We start from the raw sequence: 27,251 nt of genomic DNA, 5'->3' as shown, positions 1-27,251 counted from the left end.
TTTCCAATCCAATCCTCTGGTTAAAACTGCCTCTGTATGATCAATACAAGTACAGGTGTTGCTGAGGGGGGCAATGATAGGTAGAGATGTACTGACAAATAAAGAGTAGATAGAAAACTCGGCAGTAATGCATTAATCTTTCTCAAAAGATGTTTGGTGACACGTTGCATTTGTCTACTTTCTATGCAACCATCAGATTGCTTGATCTGTAACTGCTTCACATCTTTAATGACTATTTTACATACTTCACAGATACATGCTTGCAAAATGTCATTAGTGTTGTTGGCTTGGTCAATTGTGTTATTGCTTGATTATATTGTTTATTTTCTCCCAATGTTTATGATCATGCCCTTCTATAGCTATCATAGGCTATGTATTACAGTACATCAGTGGTTTTCAACCTTTTTTTTTAAACTTTTCCCCTTTCTGTCAGAAGGTTTTAGCTCAAGTATGGTTTAATAGATACAGAAAGTACACAGAAAGAGTACTTGGTACTGCAAACACAAGTCAAAAAGGAAGTTAGAAAGGCCAAGAGAGAGATAAAAATGAACATTGCTAGGAGGCTAAAACCAATTCCAAAAAGTTTTTTCCAATATTATAACAGCAAGAGACCATTCAAAGATGAGGTAAAATGTCTAAGAGATACAAATGGCAAAATCATAGATGAAGAGATATATTAAATGATTACTTTTCACAAGTTTTTCAAAGGAGGATACGGACAACATGCCACACATGTCGACCTGTTCCTATCCAGTTTTAAATAACTACCATAACAAAGACAGAAGTGTTAAAGGGATTATGAGCTCTTAAAATAAACAAATCCCCTGGGCCGGATAAGATCCTCCCAATAGTACTATAATAGAAGTTATTTACAAACTGCTAACCAAGATCATGCAACAGTCTCTTGACACAGGGGTTGTACCGACAGACTGGAGAATTGCAAACATAATACCAATCCACAAAACGGAAGACAAAACCAGACAAGGTAACTAGAGACCAATAAGCCTGACTTTTATTATGTGTAAAAGTATGAAAACTATAATAAGATCCAAAATGGAAAATTACCTATATGGTAACAGTATCCTGGGAGACAGTCAGCATGATTTTAGGAAAGGGAGATCATGTCTAACTAACCTGCTTGATTTTTTTTTGAGGATGCAACATCGACAATGGATAATTTCAAATTAAATTTTGATTTCCAGAAAGCTTTTGACAAAGTCCTACATCAAAGATTAATTCTCAAGGTGGATCCCGAGTGGTGCATCCAGTAAAGGTGCTCTGCGTGAAGTGCAGAATGCGCTCTATAGCCTGGACGTCGCCAGTTCGAGTCCAGGCTATTCCACAGCCAACCGTGGATGGGAGCTCCCAGGGGGTGGTGCACAACTGGCCAAGCGTCGCCCTGGGGAGGGGGGTGGGGGTGGGTTTAGGTCGGCCAGGGTGTCCTCGGCTCACCGCGCACCAGCGACCCCTGTAGTCTGGTCAAGGGCCTGCGGGCTTGCCTGTAAGCTGCCCGAGAGCTGCGTTGTCCTCCGACACTGTAGCTCTTGGGTGGCTGCATGGTGAGCCTGCAATGTGAAAAAAAACGGTCGGCTGACGGCACAGGCTTCGGAGGACAGTGTGTGTTCGTATTTGTCACTCCCAAGTCAGCGCAGGGGTGGTAGCGGTGTGCTGAGCCTAAAAATAATTGACCATTCCAAATTGGGAGAAAATAATTTTAAAAAATATTTGGCAACGACTAACTTTAAATTCTTAACTTTAGATTCTGGTATAGTAAGCAAACTTATTACATTTGCAGACGACACAAAAATAGGAGGAGTGGCAGCAGCAAAGGTCATTCAAAATGATCTAGACAGCATTCAGAACTGGGCAGTCACATGGCAAATGACATTTAATAGAGTAAGGTTCAAGGTACAGAACACAGGCAATAAAAATGTGCATTATAGATATCATATGGGAGATACTGAAATTGAAGAAGGAATCTATGAAAAAGACCTAGGAGTTTATGTTGACTCAGAAATGTCTTCATCTAGACAAAGTGGGGAACCTACAAAAAAGGCCAACAAGATGCTTGGATATATCGTGAAAAGTGTTGAATTTAAATCAAGGGAAGTAATGTTAAAACTTTACAATGCATTAGTAAGACCTCACCTAGAATATTGTGTTCAGTTCTGGTCACCTCGCTACAAAAAGGATATTGCTGCTCTAAAAAGAGTGCAAAGAAGAGTGACCAGAATTATTCAGAGTTTAAAACGCATGGCATATGCAGACAGTCTAAAATAATTGAATCTATTCAGTCTTGAACAAAGAAGACTATGCAGCGATCTTATTCTAGCAGTCAACATCCTAAAAGGTATTGACAATGTCAACTCAAGGGACTCCCCAGTAATGTTGAAGCTGACACCCTGGGATCCTTTAACAAGCTGCTTGATGAGATTCTGGGATCAATAAGTTACTAACAACCAAACGAGCAAGATGGTCCAAATGGCCTCCTCTTGTTTGTAAACTTTCTTATGTTCTTATGTTCTTAAGTACCCCTTTACAATTTTCGCTCTAATGAATGGTACCACAGTTGCAATAAAAGGCAGAATAATCTGATTAACACATTTAATTCCCTGTTTATTTAATATATAATTTATATCACAACAGTTTGAAACTGACAAACAGTTAGTTTAAGATAGAATGCCAAACAGTAATTCTTTCTATTAGGCAAAGTTATTATAAACAAACCAAAATAGTCTGCACTGTAAATGTTTATCATGTTACCATTTACTTCCCATCTCAGCATAATTATGTGTGCCATTTAAAATGTTTACAGCATCAAAAACATCAAAAACATTTAGATAACGCTATAATGACTAACAGTGATTAGGGATGTATGCCTTATTTCACAGCATTTCACTGTCTAAAAATAATTATTTCAAAATATTTAATGATTTGACATAATATTTATTAAACCTGTTTTACTGTGAAAAAAAAATACATTTAAACAGCGCGTCTAAAATAAACTGCGCGTCTGAAAATAAATTGGACCTGACGCGTCTGACACGCGCTGAATAAATGGACCGCTAAGGGTTAAAGCTGAAAAATATTGTTGTCACATTCAAAACTGATAATTTTTTTCTGGACAGAGCGATCTTTAGCAGAAATATTTACTATCTGTGATGCAGCTGGTGTCTTTTTTGTTGAAGACATTTTGTGCCATACTATGCAATGTGTTCAATCATTGACCAGGCGGAAGCAAACGAAACCGGCTACCAGGTTCCTAATGCAGTGTAACAGGTCGTTTGTCAATAAGGCAAACGCTTGCTGTATATTTTTAAATGATATAAAAAAAAATTATATTTACGCTATTCTTTCAGAATGGGAATTTTCACATGGCAATGGGTAAATGTCAGGACAATCATAAAAAACGTGAAAAAATACAGCATTAACAAAGATCCAAATGGATTCGTTATAACTTTCTGTCACTTTACACCTTCTGCAGACTCTGGTGTTTTCTTCCTTCGTTTTTTCTTTTGACAAGAAATGTGTTTGGCTCGAGAAACTATACCGGATAATCTGGATGTACTTTATTGAAAGCAAATTCAACCAGCCTAACCTTTGAGCTGCTGAACAAAAATGAAATATTTATGCACAGTGGTTCAGAGATAATATATTATACCCACTATGACCCTTAGAATTACCTCCAGGGGCACGCGTGCCCCTGGTTGAAACTCCCTGCAGTACATTATGAGAAACGAAGAACCTCATCTCCGATCTGTTTTTTAAGTATTATCCACAATGGAATTCGCTTCTTAGTAACAAGTCCATAGCCACCAAGTATCTATGCCTTTTCATGGCCTATTTAGTGATGCACCTTTGGGAGTATATAATGCAATATGATACATCGTTATATGATGTCTTTCACAACAATGTCTCAAGGCACTTTACAGATAATCAACTTAAAATCCCTGCAGAGCTCCAATCCCGTAAAAGCTTCCTTAATGACTAACATTTTTCTCTTCCAGAAAGACCCTGGTTTGGGGATGGTCATCCACAGTCTTTGCTTGTTATATTGTTAAAAAAGCATAGGGGTTGATGATATTTTGCATTATCCCAATGCAGAATCACTACATGTGCGGCATTTGTCTACTAAATATCTTGGCATATCTGAACATATAGTCAACACCTCTTCAAACAACAACAACAATTTACATTTCTATAGTGCCTTTCATCACAAGGATCCCAAGGTGCTTCATACACACACAAAGGAAAGAACAATCTATTCAATTAAAAACAGTCTAATACAGAATTTGATTGAACAGAAATTAAAATATAGATACAAAATGTGGTTTTAGCTGTTTTAAAAAAGCTAATTTGTAGAAATAGAACGATTGAAAGAGTCTAAAACAAAAATAAAATTGGAATTTAAAAAAGGACAAAAACAAAATGCTGTTTTGATTGTAAAATAGTAAAACTAAGACAGAAAATCTTGACTTAAAAAAGGTACGAGTCCCAGCTTCCCTGACAGAAGGCGGCAGAGCATTACATAATTTAGGAGCTTAAAGAAAAGGCCCTTCCTCTGGTATTATGTTTATTGACTCTGGAATAACCAGCAGCCCTATATCCTGTGATCTCAGAGTGTGGGTCAGGAGTATACAGGGTCAAGAATTCCTGTAAGTAGCTGGGTACTAACCCATTCAGGGTCTTATAAGTTAAAAGCGAAATCTAATTCTAATCAATTCTAAATTGCACATGGAGCCAGTGCAAAGAGGCCAGAACAGGGGGAATATGTTCACTTTTTTTGGTTTTAGTCAGAATTCTAGCGGCAGTGTTCTGAATGAGCGAGACACCACATGTTTTGGGATACCAGAGAAAAGTGCATTACACTTATCAATTCTAGATAAATGCACTCATTGAGACCCTCATTATCATAATTGCGGATCATTATTTGTGCGTGTTGAGTAATTTGCATTGCTCTTAAGCTTACATAGGCCGCAGTGCAAAATAATTGCCTGGCTGCAATGTAATCTGAATTTTGCATCTGCAATTATTTGCACTGTGCCTATACTTACATCTACCCCACAATGTCAGCAAGACAAGTTGCTAATAACACTACAAAGCCAGCACAGGCCCTACATTAGCAATCTATTCTCAACCACAGAGCTAATCTACTGTGCCCTAAAACACCAAGCAGTGTACAGATAAACACAATAATATAGGTAAAGATTAAAATAATCTGTGGTAATATGCAAAATATTTTAATTAATAAGCTGTCTCACAAGTGAAGTAGCACCACTTTTTTTAACATAGAAAAGATCAATGACTGTAAGTATGGCATTTATTCACACATTAAACCCTTGTTCACTAAATATATTGCTATCCATGAATAAATAAATGTCTCCTCTTCTAAAATAGGCATAACCCAAATGCAGTGGTACTGCAGATCGCATGTATTTGCTTCTGGTCAAAACAATGTCCCACCTAGTATGTATTTGTATGTCCCAATACTTGTTGGTGGGTAATTTGTCTGAATGCATTTTATAATTTCAGCCAGTTAACTCACGCAGATAGAAGGAAAATAAAGTCATAATTCTAGTCTATTGGAAAAAGAAGGCCACACACGAAAATATCTATAGCATATAACTTTATCCAGTAGTATTTTATAACTGCAAAGTAATTATTTCAAAGAACACATTTTATAGAACATGGATAAACATTTTACACTTGGTGTTTTCTTTTTTCTTTTTCTTTTTGTTTTTTAGAGAAAATGCAGTATAGCTAGTGATACAGCATGTTAGACCTCCTTGGTGCTTTTAATTATTTAAAAGTAGAAACCTGTGAATTAAGACCTCCCAAAACTTCATTCACAAGAGGACAAAGGAGCCCCATTTGTATCCTCCTTTCTCAGCTGCTTCTGTTTCTACCTCAAGGAGATTCTCAGTGTTGAAAAGCCTGACCTGGCCCTGGAGTTCCTTGTGAATTAGCATATCCTTTATTAGAATTAACACATTCATTGAAATTGAGGGATTCCCCTTTTTATAATTAGACAGTGAGCAAGTAAGAGAAGCCAGCCATGCAGATGTCAATAATAACACACGACTGCACCCAGCAAGGGCTAACAGCTTCATTCTAAACTGAAGGAGAAACAGTAGCCTGGGTTATAGCATAGGGCTTCTCCCTTATTTTGGAAACATTAAAAAAATCAGGTGATAACTGTCTGCTTTGTTCTCTTTATTGTGATCAGTTGTTCTTTGTTTTATTGAATAAAACTTTTTTTTGTTTAATTTTCTTTTCAATGTGATTCACACCTTGACTATAACTAGAGTTTCCCTATCAAAATAAAGGGGGAAAAAAGCAGTATTACTTTATCGCACCTGCAAACAGGGAGCTTGCACATGAATTACATTGCAAACAAGCTATAGATTCTCAAGGACATTACCACTATGTGCTTATTTTTGTCAATGGCATAGTAAATAAGGATATTTTATTGATACAGGTTGTGGTATAGCTCCACAAAATGATCCCAAGGCTTTGTCCATCACTGGTCCTTTCCATTGTTTCTCCTCCTGTAACCTCCCATAACCCAGGCATCTAAACACCTTTGAAGCTGCACACTTCTTATCCAACCAGAGTGCCTCTGTCAGCTGCTGAAATACAGATATAGACAGGGATATATTTATAATGCATTCTGTATTACTGTGTTAGCTTGAGGCAGGCCCATCCTCGCTATGTGTTTTTGGTGGTGTGATCACGTGACGCAGTGAGAGCCGACAGTGAGGGTGGAGGGAATGAAGAAAGGCTCTCCCTGTCATCCGCGCACCCACACACACAAGGAAGCGGAGAGCGCTGGCTGGTGAGTCAAGTGTATTTAAAGATGCACTATCCTATTTCAGATTATATTTAAATACTAAACCGGCCCTCTTAAGTAAATTGTTCCAATGTTGCAGCTTCTTGCTTTTTTCAATGTTTGTGTTTTGTGAAGCCGCTATGTTAGTTTGACAACCTATCGGACTGGTTTTTGTTTCATTATGTCCAGGGGAGCAAAGTTAAACAAGCGAGTATATTAAATATACGATTTCATGCTTTGGACGTAGCGCGTACCCGTTTTTAGACTGCTGCCGTGTTCTGTGTTTGCTTGTGACAATTCACAGTTAAATAAATGAATGCCAGGCAAACTTCAATAAAGTATCGGTATACTGTCTGCAGAAAACAAATCAGAGGGCTGAGAACTAGTACTAGCACTGTATTACTACCATCTGTCATGGCCATGCTTAACACAACGCTTGCAGATGAAAAATGCAACAACGATTTTTTTTTTTTTTTTTGTTATCATTTATTTATTTTTCATAACCTGCATTTATGATATGAGCGAACCGGGCTTGTGCTTGATTTTAATAATAAGCATGTGCCAAAAAATGTAATCCACTATTGTTATCCCCGAATGGAAACTGGTTAATTGATAGGGTTGTTCATTCATACACAACATGCACGTGTAAATCACGTTTCACATGCATTTTAAAACACAGTATCTGACTTGTCAGATGTACGTTTTTTTATGTTTCATGTATTTTTATTTAAGTATTGTATAGCTTTAATATTTCAATTCACAAAGCCATGAATTAATCTTTATACATTTCTGTCTATTTCTCAATAAAGTACCGTACCTGTAAGGAAATGTAATACTTTGTATTAAACTCGGTGAATGCAACATTTTGTAATTAGCCAACACTTTCCATAAAAGACTAGTCTGACAGTTGTTCTTTTTATGCTATTCATAGTATGAACACCATAAAATGAAAAGGCCTACGTTTGAAGGTTTAGGAAATAGCGGTAACGTTTTTCGCTGAAAACCCTTAAATAGTGGATATTGTATTCCAATAGCTCAGTAGATAATTGACATTACAGTGGTGTGGCCGTGTCTGTTACACAGTATTCTGACAGTTGAACCGGCGAGCCTTTGCATTGATGTGGGCTTGCGCAGAACCGGGAACTTTTAAAATCTAAACCTTGTTTGCATTATGGAGCTAAACAAAGTTTCTCTACAGTATATCGTTTTGTGGTTATAACAGCACATTCTATAGACTCAAATGGATACGCTTCTGTAAACTGTAGTGCATTCTGATTTCAAATTTAAGCGATTATGTCAATACATTTAATGGGGAGTGGGGGTAAATCTGCAAATGTTATGTTGAATAGTTTTTGCCACGTCGTCTCAAGATTGCTTCAGATTTTTGTTAGAATGATTCGGATTTTTTTGCAGGTGAGGACACGCCCTGTCTGTATTAGGCTGGAGGGGGAGGGGAGCAGCGTTGCCTCAGCATTCATTTTTGTTTGATCACGGGTAACGATAGATGAATACAGTGGATCATAATCATATGTTACAGTGCAATTTGTAAGCACGTTGTTACTTTTTCCTTTTCGCTGTGTTTTGATACAATTAACAGTCTGTAACAATGTATTTGGCTGGCCATGGGGAGTGTTTTGCCATCTTGGAGAGCAACCGTTTTTGTGTTTTTTCTGTATTAGGGATTTTGCATTTGGCTTTTCTTTTTTTTTTTTGTTCAGCCAAACCCCTTGCGATTTAATGGTTGCTAAGAGGTAAACCACACCCCGGTGGGCGTCATTTTCCATGCCATTTAAGGTGCGGTTATTCCCACCCCCCTGCTTTATCACGTGACTAGAACAAGCTGTAGCAAGGGATCGTACGGTGTAGTAGACTGCCAGTATGGGGTCAGGTATTAGGTTTTTGTAATATGCTTTTGACAGTACAGTTGGTTTATCATTTCATGTTTTAATGACATATTTAAGTTTATATATGCAATGTCAAAACACTGAAGGCGAGTATATATAGTCCCAACTCAATGTATGCAGCCAGCATACTGCATTATTTATGAGGAATTTTAAAAGGAGGGTTGAAAAAAGGGGGCACACAATAGCACTTCAGATCATCTGCGGCCTAAGGGCTTTGTCAGGCTTTGCAATAAATACATTTTGAATTACACTTTTATTAGTGTTGATGTTTTTGTATCTGTCTCTGAGGTCTAACATATATAAATTGTCGAAACTCATAAATAGGAGGATGCTTAGAGATTGTTTTCACATTATACCCCACCTTTTCTGAAGAAAGACAGATGGGTTTTTGTGGGTGCAAATGTGTGCTAACTGTTGTTTAATAAACCTCCACATGCCAATAAACTAATAAGGCATATTCACTATTAAATATGTACAATAACAGGATCAGGTTTTTATTCTCTGTATTGCATTGGTACAATAGGTGCTTATTTTATGCATTCTCGAGAAATATGAAAATCTCTAATGTTTCATCAGTGCGTATTATTATTATTATTATTATTATTATTATTATTATTATTATTATTATTATTATTATTAGTCCAGACAGGATAACCCCTAAACAGGTTTTACTGTAAGTCAATTAGCTTTGAAGAAAATCTATGAATTTACATAACTGTAATATTTAGGGAATTGTAAAATAAGAAAGGAAAGCTGGTTTGGGTTTGGTACGCTTCACTTTTAATGCAATGTGTTTTGGAACTGGACATCTCCATATGGCGAAAACAGCAGGATAGTCCTGACACCTTCATTCTGAATTCAACCCACTGTGGACCTGATAAATATAGAAAAAAAAGAATATCTGGTCTCCTGAATCTTAAAGATGACTTGCTGATCTTTATATTCTAAATAAGCATGTTCTCTATACACTGCACTGTATTCAAAGTAGGCTTTTTATATAAATTATTCAGTAATTCAGTGAGATGTGGCAGTTTGGCTGTGGCTTTATGATACAATGGCAGCATTTAACACTGCACTAGATAAGCAAATACACAAATCAAGCTATTCGGAGAAATGAACTGGGCTTCGTTGGTATCACATAAGACCTTTTTAAGTAGTTGAAGCTAATAAAATAATTAAATAAATCTTACATGAGGACGTCGGCGTCAGGGGTGCACCAGCGACCCCTGTAGACTGGCCGGGCGCTTGTGGGCCTTCCTGCCAGAGCTGAGTGGTCCTCCGATGCTGTAGCGCTGAGGCGGGACGGCAGGCGGCACACGATTCAGAGGATGTGAGTGTCCATCTTCGTCCCTCCCGAGTCAGCGTGGGGGTGGCAGTGGTGAGCCGGGTTGAAATAAACTATAATTGGGCCAAATTGGGGAGAAAATAAGAAAAATAATTGGCGATTCCAAATTAAAAATAATAAAATAATAATAATTGTTAGCTACAACCACTTTAATCTTAATTTATATCTCCATTTCCATAGATGTAACAAGATGATTAAAGCTAATGTTGATGACTTCTATGAAAATATCCCATGCGAAGAAGTTCCCTTAATTGAGCCTAGAGACCCATTTATATGCAGTGTACAGTAGTCTATAATGTTTTTCCACATGGAGTGTAAGAGTCCCATGCACTGACAGTTCCATCCCCAGTCTGATGGTTTGTACTGTACCGTGACTGGCAATTGAAACTCTCAACGTCCCACTACCTTGAGTGCTTCTTATCTGTGTATGGCTTCAGGATTTGCAGCTGCTGAGGAGTAGTCTGTGTGAACAGGCCTGACAGGGACATTATTGTAGACCCTACATCCATTGCTTTATACAAAAAAAAAAACAGCACTTCAAGTTTTATGCTTCTTATTTATAACAAAGTAGCTGTCTTTTGTAAATGTCAAACCTTTCACAAAGAACTCCTAGTGAAGGTTAGCTGGCTGTTCTCAATGTGCTGTTCCTTCGCTGCAGTTTAAGCACCAGTTTTAAGTTGGGGTTATTGAGCGGTTAAAAATCAAACCCTTTGGTGCATGTTTCCCTACTGTGACAGTGTTAAGTAGCTTGCTTTCCCAAGACTATAACACACTTTATAACTGGTACGAATGTAGTCGCACACAAATGTCAATTAGATTTCTTATTAATTAAGCAACAAGGGATGTTACATGGTTATAGAACACCCTGCATTGTTAAGAAACACTTTACTTATACTGTGTTTTATACATATTGCAGTTTCATTCTGACCTGTGGAAATAAAAATATCAAAACCGTCAGGAATTTGTTGAAAAATGTATTGCAATGTGGATAGAGTAAAGCGTTCCCTGTAAACAATACAGAGTGTCCTGTAACACAAGAGCCTTGGCTATTGCATACTTGACCCCTAAAAAATCATGACTGTTAATTTTTTAAGCACAGAAAAATTGTAAGAGCCTAAACAAAGAATATCTGTAGTGTGGCACTGCAGAGGCCACTCTGCTCAAACAGAGTTAATGGGACAGAAAAGTAGCTGTTCAAGGAAACGCTAATAAAGTATTATATTGCTATTGTGGTGCCACCTCAAATTGCAGTCATGGGAGTTGCATCTGTTTTTTGCAAAGCTGTCTCTAAACAGACTGCTATTGTCTTAATGGTTGAATAGGGCTGCTGTTACGGAGCTTTTTTTTCACTAAAAGACTGTTTTATCACCCCCCCCCCCCCCCCCCCCACCACCACCACCACCACAATAAATAACATTTTTTATTTCTCTCCATTTACTGAATTATATATTTTTTCTATCATTAGATCAGTGACGAACAAGTAAACATTTCTTCACTGCACTGGACGAAAAAGGTAAGAACATATTTATTTATTCTAGTTTGTAAAATTTTTGTTTTTATTTTCCTTTCTAAAATGGTTCAAATTGCAATTTGGAGTATAGAACTTGATGCACCTTATCCATGGTGTTCAAACCATTGTTAATTTAGCTTTTACCCTTAAACTTCTAAACGTATGTTTTATTTCGTTTTTGTGGTGGTTGTAATATTGTTTCTGATGGGGGCGGTAATAAAATGAGGCATAGCGGCTACTTGATTGTTGCAGATTGCCCTTGTTTTACAAGAATACTGGAAACTTGTTTTCCAACAGTTGTACTTCATATCAACTGACGCGCGGGATTAAGGATAGAAAGAAGGCTTTGTAATTGTTTCTGGTTTTGATTATTTTTTATAGATTATAGAAAGTACTGTATATTAACATGTCACAAATCCTTATATTCCATTTGCACATAATTAGGGTTGCGACACATTATGTTCTGGTGCTAACAGAAACAACAACACTAATGTACATTAGTGGTTCGGTTTGTTTTTATTTTAAACCTTATATAAAACCAGTCAATTATAAATGAAATACAGAAGAGAAACTGGATTGATGAAAAAGGTACTTTATCCAATTAGGTGCATGTCATTGGAAATATGAATTTTATAAACCTCATTAAAGGAGTATTTTAAGGTGCCTTTTTTTCTAAATTTCTGTACAGTAGGACACCTCAAACGCTTCTAAACATACTCAATACTGCCATCTGTTGGCAGAAGGAGGGCTAAAGTAAGTTCACTGCCCACTGCTCTGCTGTTCTTCTGAAGGTTATCCTCAGTTGCAGGTATTGCAGAAGCAGTATCATGCCTGTTTTATTAAGTCACAAGTACAACAAGCTGGTTTCAAGAGGGGAAAGTGTGTCTCCCTACAGATCAAACTACCATTGAAGATGTAAATGTTGTATTTATATCAATGGGTTTGGACCTAACATATTATTATTATTATTATTATTATTATTATTATTATTATTATTATTATTATTATTATTATTATTATTATTTATTTATTTATTTATTTATTTATTTATTTATTAGCAGGTGCCATTATCCAGGGTGACCTACAGTTATTACAAAATATCACAATACAAAGTTTCACCTTACAAAATATCACAGTAAAGAAAATCACATTACAGAATATCACATTACAGTTAAGAGCAGTTATAAAGTACAATAAAATCGGTAGACAATAAGATCAAATTCAAATAAGAGCAAAGTAAACAATGCAGCAAATAATTACAACAAAGAGCAGTTCACTTATAGTAAAAATATTTGCCATTGTCCATTAAGAGGCCATAGTAAGTATGATAAATGGATAAGAACAATTTCAAATAAGAGCAGTTACCAAAAACGTGAATATGGATATCTGAAAGTAAAATCAAGTACAAGACACAGTGAATAGTTATAATTAAGAGCAGTAATAGAATACAGCAATGTATGGAGCAGTTTCGTACGAATACAAGATGATGGAAGTACTGGTACAATTGGGTGCCATATAGTCCAGTATAGTCGAGAGTTGTGAGGTTTACAGATGCTGTATGAATAGGTGTGTCTTGATGTGCTCAGGGACTGAGCAGTCCTGATATCTGTGGGTAGGTTGTTGCACCACTGAGGGGCTCTGGAAACAGGGGAGCGGAGGGGGTTACAGCTCATCTGCCGGTGGCGGAAGAGCGGAGGGGGCGAGAGGGGGTGTAGGGGGAAATGATAGTCTGGAGATAGGAGGGAGCAGAAAGGTCGAGACAGCGATAGGTGAGTATAAGAGTTTTGAATTGGATGCGAGCAGCGATAGGGAGCCAGTGAAGGGAGCGGAGCAGTGGTGTAGCGTGGGAGAAACGAGGAACGGAAAAGACGAGGCGGGCAGCAGAGTTTTGGATGAGCGGGAGTGGACGGATAGCAGAGGCAGGGAGGCTGGCCAGGAGGGAGTTGCAGTAATCAAGGCGGGACAGTACCAGGGCCTGAACTAGGAGCTGTGTGGAGTAGTCGGTGAGGAAGGGGCGAATTATGCATATGTTGAAAGAAGCGACAGGGGCGTGATAGAGTAGAGATGTGCTGAGAGTAGGAGAGGGAGGGGTCAAGGGTGACACCAAGGTTCTTGGTGGTGATAGTAATATTTTTTAATTGGCAAGACGTAATAGTTGTATGTACTGTAAGGCATTGTTTTAACATAGTGGCTTGCAGCAAGGAAATACTGGCAAAGTACACTTTTTCTTCTTTTTTTTAAAATATATTTTCCTACAGCGTACTGCAGTGTCTTACTGTAGACTGTAATGTACTGTGTGTAGAATTTCTGTTTATGTTTTCCATTCTGACTGTGCGGCCAGGCTGTCAGCAGGGGGCATATCGGCCTCAGGAGTCTGCAGCTCACACTGTGCGTTTATTAATGAAACTAGAAAACAGTTGTAACTAAAAAGTCATGTCTCAGAATAACATTATCTTGTAAAAGTAACCAAGAACATCAGTGGCTCCTAACTGAACACATTTACAGAGCATCTTTGCATAATCTGATCTCTTTTCGCCAGATGCTACTGAAGTATTTTCCATTTAAGCAAAATAATTACACCTATTCTTATGAATTGTTAATACAATGACTCGTTTCCCTTTCTCTAAACTTATGGACAATAAAATGAAAAAATATTTTAACTTCTTCATCTGTGATGTTTATCAATGAAACAGTAGCCAAAATAACAAAAAAAATCCTAACTGTAAACTCCTTTTTGCTGGAATCAAAATAATAAAGTAAACTTTGTACCTGTTAAATAAATAAATAGATCAAAATATTGTATTTCCAACCCAGATGTGAACCCTGTTCAGTACAGTGGTAGCCCAGGGTGCTACCCGCTGTGCCATTAGATGGCTTACAGCAGCGGTTAACCTACCGTTTAAAGATACCTTTAGTGACGTTTCAGTTTATTCAGAGGACAAATCAATAACTTGAGTCAATGGCTTAGTTTACCCACATTTATTGGACACTTTAAAAAATATATGTATCTGTATTTTCTTTTTCTTTTACTAAGCAATAGAGGATTACTGTGGTGCAGGCTACAACACAGTAGGCATTACACTACTGTTGCTGCCAGTATCTCTGCAGAAGATTTTAGCAGCTCTGGTCCTGGCTTTTTTGTTTATTTTGTGTCTGCATCTGGCTGTTAAGATTTACATTTTTGGAGGGGCTCCCGAGTGGCGCATCCAGTAAAGGTGCTCCACGTGGAGTGCAGGATGTGCTCTATAGTCTGGACGTCGCGAGTTTGAGTCCAGACTATTTCTTTGCCGACGGAGGACGGGAGCTTCCAGGGGGCGGCACTCAACTGGCCGAGCGTCGCCCGGTGGGAGGGAGGGTTAGGTCGGCCAGGGTGTCCTCGGCTCACCGCGCACCAGCGACCCCTGTAGTCTGGCCGGGCGCCTGCGGGCTTGCCTGTAAGCTGCCCGAGAGCTGCGTTGTCCTCCGACGCTGTAGCTCTTGGGTGGCTGCATGGTGAGTCTGCAGTGTGAAAAAAAGCGGTCGGTTGACGGTACATGCTTCGGAGGACAGCGTGTGTTCGTCTTCGCCCTCCCGAGTCAACGCAGGGGTGGTAACGGTGAGCTGAGCCTAAAAAATAATAATTGGCCATTCCAAATTGGGAGAAAATAATAAAAATAATTGGCAATGACTAAATTTATAAAAATAAAAAAAAAGATTTACATTTTTGTTCCATTTTGGTGTAGGAGTTGGATGTGCCAAGTATTCCATTTGTATTGGTTTTTTTTATTCAAAATGCTATTAAAACTTTTGCAACTCTGTGTTGGGGAGAGGGAAATAACAATGAATTAGAAACCCTCTTGCACTACAGTGGTAAATGTCTAGAGAAACAACTACTACAGCACATTAATGACGTATTTGATTAACTGCATGAAAAATAATTTAAATCAATGTTAAAAGTGGCTGTTTTCTCGTGGGCTTTGCAGTTGGACTCAGATTACTGTTAAGTAGATCATTCCACTGACACTTTTTTTTTTTCCCAAGGACATGCAGTATAGTGCTAAATTTAAAATAAATATGACAATAATGCCATGGCTTTCTTGCTATACAGATACACAATTGTATTGTACTGATTCACCCTAGAGTCATTTTCAGAAAAATAAAACTGTTGTAGTATGGTCATTTTTGGCTCATTTAGATTTTGAAGGTGTAGAAAATCAAATAGATTTAGGTTTGGAATTGGTTCCATCTGCCTGTTAGGCAAAAAAGTGTACCATATAATCTGTATACACTAGTATTGTATTGGAAAGCTATTTGTGTAAGTTGTTTGCCAGTCAAAACACTTCTGATTGTGTACTCCAGAAAAAAGCTTTTCTTCTTTTTTCTTTCTTGTCTCATGCTTGCAGAATTTCACAAGATGCCACACATTCTATGACTGCATGTTTGTCACATAAACAGGGCAACCCAGCGTGTTTTAGAGAGCACAATGCCTAGTTACTTATGCCTTGCAATTAATTTCCAAATGTTTTAATGAGAAGTCTTTCTGTCTATGTTTTGTGTTGTACAAAGGCTTCTCGTTAAAACTTTTGGTTTGATTTTAAAGTTTCTATTCGATACTTCTAGGGGTGGTTTCACAGACCGTGGTTGGCACTAGTCCTAGACTGTCTTATCTAAATTAACATTAGGTAGTCCAAGATTAGTGCTAATCAGGGTCTGTGAAACCATAGGCTAGTGTATATCTTGTGTGTTTTAAAGTTAAGAATGACCTATACATTGTTGCCTTATTTCTGTTAATTTAAAAGAAATCATGTATTCCTAATATCTGCTATACTGCCACACTCTGTTTAATAGGTTTCCATAAGAAGGTAGTTTTTTGCCAATAGCAGCAATGCCTGATATGTTTGATGCAGAACTGGGATTAATGGGTGGGGCACTAACAACTCACTAAGTTCAAACAAAACTGCAGTTCATGGAAACTCTGAGACGCCACGTCTGATGGGTTTTTCCATATCCCAGTGACAATTACTCAAAGGCATGCTGTTTCGTTTTTTTTTTTTTTTTTGGTTTACAAATTTCACTCCACCCTTGTTTAATGCCTTTGCTGAAACCACCTTTTATACAATACAATAATGTTTTGTTGGTGGCCACTAACAACTGAAATTTCTCTACAAAAGCCCTGTAAATATGTGGTACTGAACTTTGCTTGACCTTGATATAGTTTTTAATGTATTTTGTAATGTAATGTAAATCACCATGGCCTACATTTACTGAACGTACATGTAGAAAAGTAATTGATATATGGCCACTGCATATCGTTCAAGATTTGAAACCTCTGTGTATAACTCTAAAGTTGACTTTCATATACAGAACGCTACATCCTGCTCCTTATCACAAGAGATATGAATCCCCATCACATGATCAAGATAAATATGTCCTTTGTGATCAAACTATGTGCATTGGTGCTTCCTTTTTTGTGTGTGCAAGTGTGTATGTTTTGTGTTTCTGATTCTGTTTCCATTTTAAGCTGTGGTTTAGCCTAGTTTTGTTTCTTCTCAAACAGAAGAGGATTAAATCTACATTATCAGAGCCATAGAAAATCCATTAATCCTAAATAAACTCAATGAAACACAAATGCTGTCACAATTCTAGCAGTTTTGTTTGTTGTTTTTTTTTCTTGTAATCTCAATTTGTCCTCAATTTTTTTTCTTAATAGCAAGAACGTCCTTCCATGCATGTCACACGCACAAACAATAGCAGACATTTCAGAGGCTTTTTACCTGTGTATTCTTAAATGGCCAACTGACACACTAATGCTCTTTATGTGATGCTTAACTTATGTTGGCTCACTGGAGAAAATCACTTGATCAGTCCGCCTAATACACACCTCAAATCAGTCTTGCATAGTTGCTACAATGATATACTGTACTTGGTAGTGCTACATTAATCATCTCTCAAAATATTTGGCAAGGTGACTGCAGTTGTTGGTCAGGGTGGAGTGTGTATACAACTTGTCTCATCAAACCGTCTTCACTAATTGCATAAACTGCACCTATATGCCTGTGGTGGCGGTTGTGGGTTTTGTTCAAACGCCCCTAGCTAGCATGGTTTGTACAAGGCTATTGTGAACGCAGCAGCAGTTTAAGAATTCTCGGGGTTTCCAAGGATGTGACAAAGGGAAAACATGGTTAAATCAAGGGGGTGGCGTGCTCCCGATGTAGCAGACGATGTACTAGACCTGCCCCCAATTCCACTGCGTTCCGCTGAGGATTGTTTGTGTGGGATTGCTGTAGCTAACTGATGAGTTAGCTGGTTGCCATGACGAAGGCCCGGTGCCATGTGACCAGGATGCTGCTCATCTCTAGGGCTGCGCTTGACGTCACAAGGCAGAAGCCAGAGCTGTGTGTTGAAGGAGCAAGCAAACAAGCAAGCAGAGGCAGGAACACAGACGCAGCCTTTCCACACGCAAAGTGAGCAGAAATCTGTTCAGTTTGGCAGAGCTCTAATGCCTGGTCCCACCCAAGCACTGTCCCCAAATGGCGAGAACAACAACGACATTATCCCGGACAACGGTACCAACGTGATCCCTTTCAGGAAACATACGGTGCGAGGGGAGCGCGCCTACAGGTAAATTGGTGCTTTGCTGCGTTCGGGGGTTTAGCTAGCAGCAAAGACTGCAGCAAAATGAGGAAATGCAGTGGATTACATAACAACCATAATGTTGTTTTTTTTTGTATTTATATTTTACTGGCGCTGTAAAATGGTGCAGTGTGATTGTGGATAGTATATTCTTGCTACGGCTCTAATCACGTACTTTTTTATATATAATTTATTTAAATTATGCGATCAGTACAGTGTTTTGTTCCTGTCATCTTCATTCGCCCCTTGTTAAGATAATGAGATGAAAGCAATTAGGGGAGGCTTTCGGACTGAACCAATAGTACAGCAAAAGAAGAGACCCTTTCAGGGCTGGCTGCCTAAAAATTGCGGTTTCAAAAAAGGAAGGACTGCACAGCAATAAATACTAGCGAAGTCTGGGAATAACGGTTTGCCCTGGTGAAGTTCTAGAAAATGGAATCCGAGATTAAAGTCTGCAGCATTAAACCGCCAGATTGATGGAACTCTGACTGTAACAAACTGCTCGGACACCCCCATTGATAGCTTGACAGCAGAGGTCACGATGTTGAGTATTCAGTGAGGTTTTGTCTGGAAACTGGTGTTTTGCAGGGACTGGAATTGTTATTTTTTTGTGTGTTTTTGTTTTATCCAAGCGCTGTTTTAAATCATGCGTGAAAATATGACAGCTGACATTAATTTTATTCGCTAATCGATCCACAAGCGGATGTGTTTTATTTATTTATTTTACAACATAACGGGGTTGATTATAATTCTAAGTCATGTGACTGCTAAATTTAGCGTCATATGCACCAAATAACAACGCAGTACGAATTCGCAGAGAAATTAAAATCTTCGAAGTTGTCCAGTCTTTCTTGATAGAATAACATAACAGTATCTATATAGTGCGTAGATCAACGAGCATTTATGACATGTTGTCGCGGAGCTAAAAACAGCAGCAGTTATCAAGCAACATAACGGTAGATAAGAAAATTAAAATAGTTTGCATTGTTAAATGAAGACACTGTACACTCGTGCTGTGTTTGTGCCCTTAAGATAGTTGTGTGGGAGGGAATTTGGGAATGTTGTTTTTTTGTCCCCCTTGAAGAATACATTTTGGATACTCCGTTGCTGTGCTCCGAGTATACTGTTCAGACATTACCTGATTTAAAACGGATAGTTTAAAGCCATATAGCGCGCTTTATATATTGATTTACTGCAAACTAACAAGTACATGTTATTTAGATGCAGCGAATAGTTTGCATGGCAAGATGAATGTGAAACTTGCAATAACAAAAAGCAATTATTTTGACGGAGCAATATAGATAGATCAAGTTGCTCATGCAATTGGATGCATTATTTCACCTTGGCTCGACCCATTTTTGAATTCTCATTAATAAGAGCCAGGAAGATCGATGTAATTTACTGGTCAATATTACGAAATGCATGTTATGTTTTTGTGTGTCTGTAGATCATACTGTACAAAGCTCCGCAATGGACAAGTTTAGAATTGATTGTGCTTGTTTTGATCACACTGTAACAAATTTTTATTTTTTTTTTTGGTTCCTTGGTAGTAAGTGTTATTTCCTAATTGCTTATGCCTCAAAAGTATAGAAAATTGCTATTATTCCCCACAAACTTTGCTTTTGTGACCAGGACAGTGATATTTTGAAATTTACCTATTTTCCAGAACATTCCAGATAGATTCAGTGCTGAGTAAACTTGGAGTAACTTCTAGAACTTTCCAGTAATATAAATAGTAGTATAAATACAAGGGCCTTAAGCCCACCAGTTCAGTTTAGTTCCAGCTGCCTAAGTGGATACATATCTGCATTTTTCTGAGATGGCATCAAGGTCATAGGAGACTTCAAAATGGTGGCATTCCTGATGGGTCTCCAAGGCGGTTTTACCAAGTTTCCCTGCTATCTTTGCCTTTGGGACAGCAGGGACACCAAGGCGCACTACCACAGGCGGGACTGGCCACAGCGGACCGAGTTCTCTGTGGGGAGGAACAGCGTCAAGTGGGAGCCACTGGTGGACCCCCGGAAGGTGCTGATGCCACCACTGCACATCAAATTGGGCCTTCTGAAACAATTTGTCAGAGCTCTAGATAAGGAGTCGGCAGCCTTCAAGTACCTTCAAGACTTCTTCCCTAAGCTGTCTGAGGCAAAGGTCAAAGCCGGTGTCTTCGTAGGACCACAGATCAAGAAGATCCTGGAGTGCAGTGAATTCCCCAAGAAGCTCACTAGTAAGGAGAAAGCAGCTTGGAAGAGCTTTGTCGCAGTGGTTCGGGGCTTCCTGGGCAATCACAAGGCCAAAAACTATGTGGAGCTGGTTGAGACTCTGGTGAAGAACTACGGCACAATGGGCTGTAGGATGTCCCTCAAAGTCCATATCCTTGATGCTCATCTTGATAAATTCAAGGAGAACATGGGAGCGTACTCGGAGGAGCAAGGCGAGCGCTTCCACCAGGATATACTGGACTTTGAACGCCGCTACCAAGGACAGTATAACGAGAACATGATGGGAGACTACATTAGGGGGCTGATTCGTGAAAGTGATTTACAGTATAATTGTAAATCTCGAAAAACTACTCACTTCTAAATCTTTTGTAGTCATTTTTGTATTACTTTAGTATAAATACTTGTAAAATGTATAAATGTTAATTTGGATTCATATGTTGTTTTTTTCTGACTTTATGTGAACGAAAAGACACAAATTCGCCCGTTTTCTCATTGGAAATAGGTAAATTTCAAAATATCACTGTCCTGGTCACAAAAAGCAGTTTGTGGGGAATAATAGCCATTTTCTATACTTTTGAGGCATAAGCAATTAGGAAATAACACTTACTACCCAGGAACAAAAATTGTGTTACATAGTGTCATCAGACTTTATTTCTAAAAATAAATGGTTTAGCCAACCATAGAATAGGACTGATTCTCAATTTCAATGCAACAGCCTGAAACTCCAAAGGTAATCTTGCAGCCCCTAAATATAAGCCCACCATGTAGGGATTGTGAATTAGGTAACAAAAATATTCTTAAGTAGATCATTCCACTGACACCTTTTTCAGGGACATGCAGTATAGTTTGCTAAATTATAAAGTAATTGGTAAAGTATAATTATAAAATAAATGGTTGGCAGTTGTAATCTCCACACATAATACACCACACTTTTATACAAATGTGGATGTAATGTTCTGCTGCTTCTGGGGCTAGTTGTGACCTTTCTAATGTTTTCTTAATTTAATGTTAGTTGACCCCTATCTCTTGAGCAATTAAGTAAATATCAGTAAAAGAGAAAAACTGATGTGATTAAAAGTCTGGGATAAAAAAAACAAAACAAAACAACAACCATAAACTTTACAACTAAACAATATCATAAAAAACACACTGTTTAATATAGAACTAAGCTGGCTTCTGGAAGTGTCTGACATGCTGCATTTAAATCAGAAAATGCATTCAATTCTATTCTTGTAATATTTGTTAGAAGGACAGACAAGGTTTAAGAGACACATGTGACAGGTAATGCAGGATAGACATCCAAGCTGATGACCATTGTACTACAATATATCCAGAGGGTTAATTATGTTATTTGGACCTATTTTGTGTTTTTAGGGCTATTTATTTAGTAAGTATAATGCTGCCTTTGAGATTCAGTTTACAAGTTTTGTAGAAGTATTTCTATAATAAAAACAATAGTTTGTTATTCATAATAGAAATGCTAAGACCTACATTATGGGTCACATTTGGGCAGCAGCTAGTGTTCAAGAAACCTGAGTTCCGATTTCGCAGTGTACTGGATCACAGTAACACACCCACTTAGCAATAACCTGGCATTCCTGTAATTTGTCAGCAATGCACGTGCATACAACAGCTGCTGTTTTAAACGTCATTGCTAAATCTCTCTTCTTGTGTGGCTTATCTAAAGACTAGCTTAGCACCTCTGTTTTATTACTAAGTTAATAATTGCTTGTACAACACTTGAACTCAACATCGAGGCAGGATAATATTCTACCTAGCAGTTTGTTTGAAATGTATCCAAAGTAATATCAGCATTTCCAGTACTAGCAGTAGTGTTCTAGTGCCATGATTCTTTTCAATGACTTAATAATTTTATATGAAGTTTATTAACTTGTTGGTTTATTTATTTTTTTGGATAGTGTGCAATTTAGGTCTGCTTAAGACTGTGTTTTCATTCTGTGGCAAAGGACAAAATATCAACTGTCATCATGCGTGCAAAACAGTGGGTTATTGTGATCAATGTTCGAGATGATCTCACTCCTGGATTTTGAATTTAACAATTTAAGAGCTGAATAGTCAACCACATTCAATGTGTTAGATTTAAATTAGAAATTTGAACTCTTAGTCCCCACCAGTGATTTGTTCAGTAAGTCAAGTAGGTTTAGCTCAAATCGTAGCAGATCACTTTGTCATATCAGATAATAATCTACTTCATTTGCAACTGAATTGATCTAATTCCGTTATGTCTGTAGAGAAAAACTCAGTTGTTTGATAAAGCAACAGAAGTTGGTGACTGTTGAGAGCAGAAAGAGATGGTTCCTTTGTTTTGTTTTTTTTCCTGTGTAGATGAGATCTTAAGTCATTTCCATCGTTTGGTTTTGCCCTGCAGTTCTGTTGGTTTATAAAGAACATCATTGTGAAATTTCAAACGGAAACAATAAAGGAATGTTTCTGAGGGGGAATGCTGTATGTAAGTACTCTGTTGCAAGGAATATGAACTGATGTACACTTGTTTTAAGGAGGTAAAACTAGGAACAACCCCCATGCAATACATCCCAGATTTCCCAAAGGTCAAAACTGTTTTAAGTTTTTGTAAGTTTTTCCTTACTGTACTGCTGCAGTACAGTAATTTTGCTGTTAGTGTTAAGTAACTGGGTTTCATTCTTTGATGTGGCCTATTCCATGCATGCCAGCAAACTACTCTGTACTTACAGTAAGTGCATTAGGCGTGCTTCACATACAAGCAACATCTTTTATTGATTGCCTTTACTGCAAAAAAAAACCTTCTGATGGAAAAGATTATTTTGGTGAGTAAATCTTCTTGAAAAGCTTTATGGTACACATGTTTTCTAAAGATGTAAAAGAACCACATGTACAGGATATACGATACAGTATATTGTGTACTCCACCACTTCCCGCTCTTTCCATTTTATAAATCTTTTTTTCCTCGCCAATTACCAATGCACTTTTCTGTGCCAGCTGACTTTGGTGGGAATAAATCCTGTGACCGCTCCCCTTCTTAGCTGATATGCAGTGTATTCTCTGTAGCTGTAGCTAGTTTGGTATGTTGTTGCTACACAGAGTCTCAGGAGAGCCAGCTTTGGCTGAATTATACATGATTATTTTACCGGGAGAGGGAGGCGGGGAGAGTGCGATACATGGTGCATAATCCCAGAGGAACTAATCAATTATACTTTTGAATCAAAACGTCTTACAAAGAAAATTTTTCGTTTCTACATTAATGGGCTTTTGCATCCATACCACTTAATGGGTGCATTAATAATACAGGGCTTACAATAAATGTACAGTATAGTATACAACAAGGAAGTATTTCGAGGGATAATGTGTTGAGACAACAAGTTGAAGTAGTCCGGCTCTTGTTGCAGGCTCCCAGGCCTGAATAAAAGTATGTGCATTGTTCAACTCTAGTCGTCTTTATACAATACTTTAAATCAAGGGTTCCCAAACTGTGTCCAGAGTGGGCCATGGGAGCAACAGCGTTCTATGTATTTTCTATAAAAAAAAATGAACAAAGAACAATTTAGATGATTTATTTACAGTGTTACAGGTTTACGTTTTTTTGTTCTTTTAATTTGTAATTTTTCTTAAGTGCGAATAGTAGGCCACAGTGCCAAATGCAGCTGCACAGGTGGGCCTCAGGCAAAAAAATAATAATAATAATAATAAGTTTGGGAATCCCTGCTTTAGGCATTGCTACACTACTAGTATCTCTGCTTTTTTGGCAATTTTGATAGTATGCAGGAAGCTAGTTAATTAAAGCTGCAGTTAAAGCTACAGTGTTATTTCTTACAGCTTGCACATTATTTTCTCTGCCGCCAGAAACCTCCTTCTTACTACAGCTATTTTACACAGCTACTCAAATTGATCAGATTCAAACTGAAATAGAAATATTAAGCCTTGCCCCTAACTTGTGTCTTTTTGTTAATTATAACCAATTAGTTGGTTCCAGAAGGTTTGGAAATTCTGGAAGGTTTGGTTTCTGTGCCTTGAAGATTTTGGACATTCTGCTACACTGTTAACCAGTAAAGTAAAATAAAAAGCCTAAACTCTATAGTATTTGACTTTTTTTTTCCTCAAAAAGCTTAATCATTTTATAGTATAGTAAAATTTGAAATGTAAAATGTCTTTTTCATTTAAGTTTTGTCTGATAATTAAATGGTAATTGACCATTTTACGCAGGTTTAAACGTGTAATCTGTTAAATATAGATTTACAGCTGTAAAATTTAAGGCAGTGATTTTGTGAGTAGTATTATTTGCTCCAATTGTCTATTTTCCAATGTATATAATGTGCACCTACATGTGTTAATCAAGGGCTTATCTTTGGCTTTTTTCTGCATGGTATGTAAGCAGGGATGTGCAATTTCTGAAAAAGACTTCTTGTCCAAAGAACAAAATGCTAGAAAAGTCTACTTGTTCTTCTTAAAAATCTACTTGCCCCCTCCCCTGTCGCTTAAAACACACACAAAAAAGTAGAATATAACGTGTAGGATTTTGGTTTCATTTAACAGTGAACACAATCAATCAATTAGTGATTAACAGGGGTCTTAGAGCTTGACTGGTACTGCTGCTTTGTGGCATTCTGATTTTTCTTGACGTTCTTTCAGCTTTGTAACTGCTGAACCACAGATTTTTAAAGGACTTGTGTATAACCTGTCAAGTTTCTCTCTTTTTTTTATTTTTCTTTACTGTTTTTCTACCAAAATGCATGCAGTATTTACAGTAGGCTCCATCAAAATATGTTTTTTCTTTTATTTCTATTCTAGTGCATGTAGCTCCCACAATCGCTCGCTTCAAATCAACTCTCAAGACCCACTTGTTCTCTCTTGCTTTTAATGCTATTTAAGCCTGGTATTAGCTGTTGTCTAAATTGCTATTTCAGGTTTTTCATTCCATCTTATTTGTATGATTCTGTATGACACACGCATCCACAATGTTTAGAATTCACATCCTAGCCTTGTATTTAATGTATTATGCCTGTATTTAATGTATTTGCATAGTTTTTTTACTGTTTGTATTTAATGTACTATGCCCTGTATTTCACTGTATTTAATGTATTATGCATTGTTCCTCACTATCTTATAAAGCGCTTTGTGATGGTGGTCCACTATGGAAGGTGCTATATAAAATAGATTGATTGATATACTTTTTTTTTTTAAAACAGTGTACAACATTGTACAGCTATTTTCCTCATCTGACATCTTAGTTTATTTTAAAGTTTAAAGTGTATTTATTTATGTAGCACCTTTCAGTGTCCCAAAGCGCTTTACAATACAAATACAATAAAATCAACAACAAAAATACAGTATAATTGAACAGAGTACAGAAAAATTGGTAAGATTGATAGAGAGGAGTAAAATAAGTTATTAAGCAACAACTCTTAATTAAAAGCAACAAATATAATGAAAGAAAAACATACAATTAATAAAAAGAGAAGAGTAAGTAAAATGACAGTATTAATAGATTGATACATAAAATCAGGATTTAAAAGCTAATAAAATGCGTTTTTAACCTTGATTTAAAAACATTAAGTGACATTATAGCTGAAAGCTCTTTCTTCCTTTCTCTTTGTCTTAGTCAGCAAGAAGGCCAGAATCGGCTGACCTTAGAGCACAGATAGGTGTGCATGTGGGAACTGGAGCTCTTTTAGATAATCAGGAGCCAGACCATGGAGCGCCTTATGAATCAACAGCAAAATCTTAAAATCAATTCTAAAACGTATTGGAAGACAATGAAGTGCAGCCAGTACTGGAGTTATGTGCTGTCTTTTCTTTGTTCTACTTAGCACCCTGGCAGCTGCATTTTGAACAAGTTGCAAACGCAATAAGGGCATGATTTGGTAGCACAGGTAACAGCATTGCTGTAATCCAGTCTAGATTAAACAAATGCATGAATTAGGTTCTCAGTGTCAGGCAATGATAGAAAAGACCAAATCTTAGCAATATTACGTAAATAATAAAAGGACAATTTAGTGACATTACGAATATGAACCTCGAAACATAAATCGGAGCCAATTGTAAATCCCAGGTTTCTGGCCTTGGATGTTATGTTTGAATTATATTTATCCACATTTTATTTTTATGGATTTTGCCAGCTCCAATTGGTGCTTGTCCCATGATGGCTATCTGGAACACTGCTGCAGCAGGGGGATCCTGGTTTCATACCCTGATGGCTTTTTTTTTTTTTTTTTTTCTGGAGGGCAACATTCTTTCCCTGCACTATAACTGAAAAATAAATACATCCATTAATGAATACATAAACACATTGCCATGAGATTCACAGTCTGTATTTTATTTTAAAATAATAATAAAATATTGTACAGAATCTCGTATACTGTATAAGCATTTCATTTCTATCATTATAAACATGTATCAGTCTTCATGTTTTAATAGTTTCACAAATCGATGGATCGTGCATGTCCAATAAATAACTAAAATCGCTTCTGTTCAAATCTAGTAAAAAATAAATTAATATAGCGTTTAAATTGTAAAAAATACGTAAAAATGGCAAACTAGGTTAGCAACACTAAAATCGAAAGAAAAAAATCATTCAATTTTATGCCAGGGATAGTTTATCTGAAATGCTTCTAAGCAGTAAACTTCAGTTTTTTTGTTTTTAAACATCCCAACAAGTACACGCTTGACCACAAAGTTGACTCAGAAATAATTTCCAGTAAAGGCACTCCGTTTGGAGTGCTGGATGCGCCCTATAGCCTGCACGTTGCTGGTTCGAGTCCAGGCTATTCCACTGCCGGCCGAGGACGGGAGTTCCCAGGGGGCGGCACACAATTGTCAGAGCGTGTATGAAATAGGG

General features: G+C 37.5%; 1 protein-coding gene across 2 annotated transcripts in view; it reads left to right on the top strand.

Annotated features, from left to right (window-relative positions):
- Positions 1–6,736: 6,736 nt before the first annotated feature.
- mapre2 (microtubule-associated protein, RP/EB family, member 2) overlaps positions 6,737–27,251 on the top strand; it is a 44,324-nt gene continuing 23,809 nt past the window's right edge. Inside the window, exons 1-2 of one of the 2 annotated variants that reach the window (XM_033993334.3) lie at positions 6,737–6,835; positions 11,544–11,591. Coding sequence is in view for 1 of the 2 variants with exons in the window: in XM_033993333.3 (XP_033849224.1) it covers positions 18,067–18,188 (122 nt within the window). In the remaining variant the exon portion in view is untranslated. Of the gene's footprint in view, positions 6,836–11,543; positions 11,592–17,925; positions 18,189–27,251 lie in introns of those variants that run through there. The other variant, XM_033993333.3, reaches the window with a different exon arrangement.

The sequence above is a fragment of the Acipenser ruthenus genome, chromosome 3 (assembly GCF_902713425.1).
Source record: "Acipenser ruthenus chromosome 3, fAciRut3.2 maternal haplotype, whole genome shotgun sequence".
NCBI lineage: Eukaryota > Metazoa > Chordata > Actinopteri > Acipenseriformes > Acipenseridae > Acipenser > Acipenser ruthenus.
This window is presented reverse-complemented; position numbering and strand designations above follow the sequence as displayed.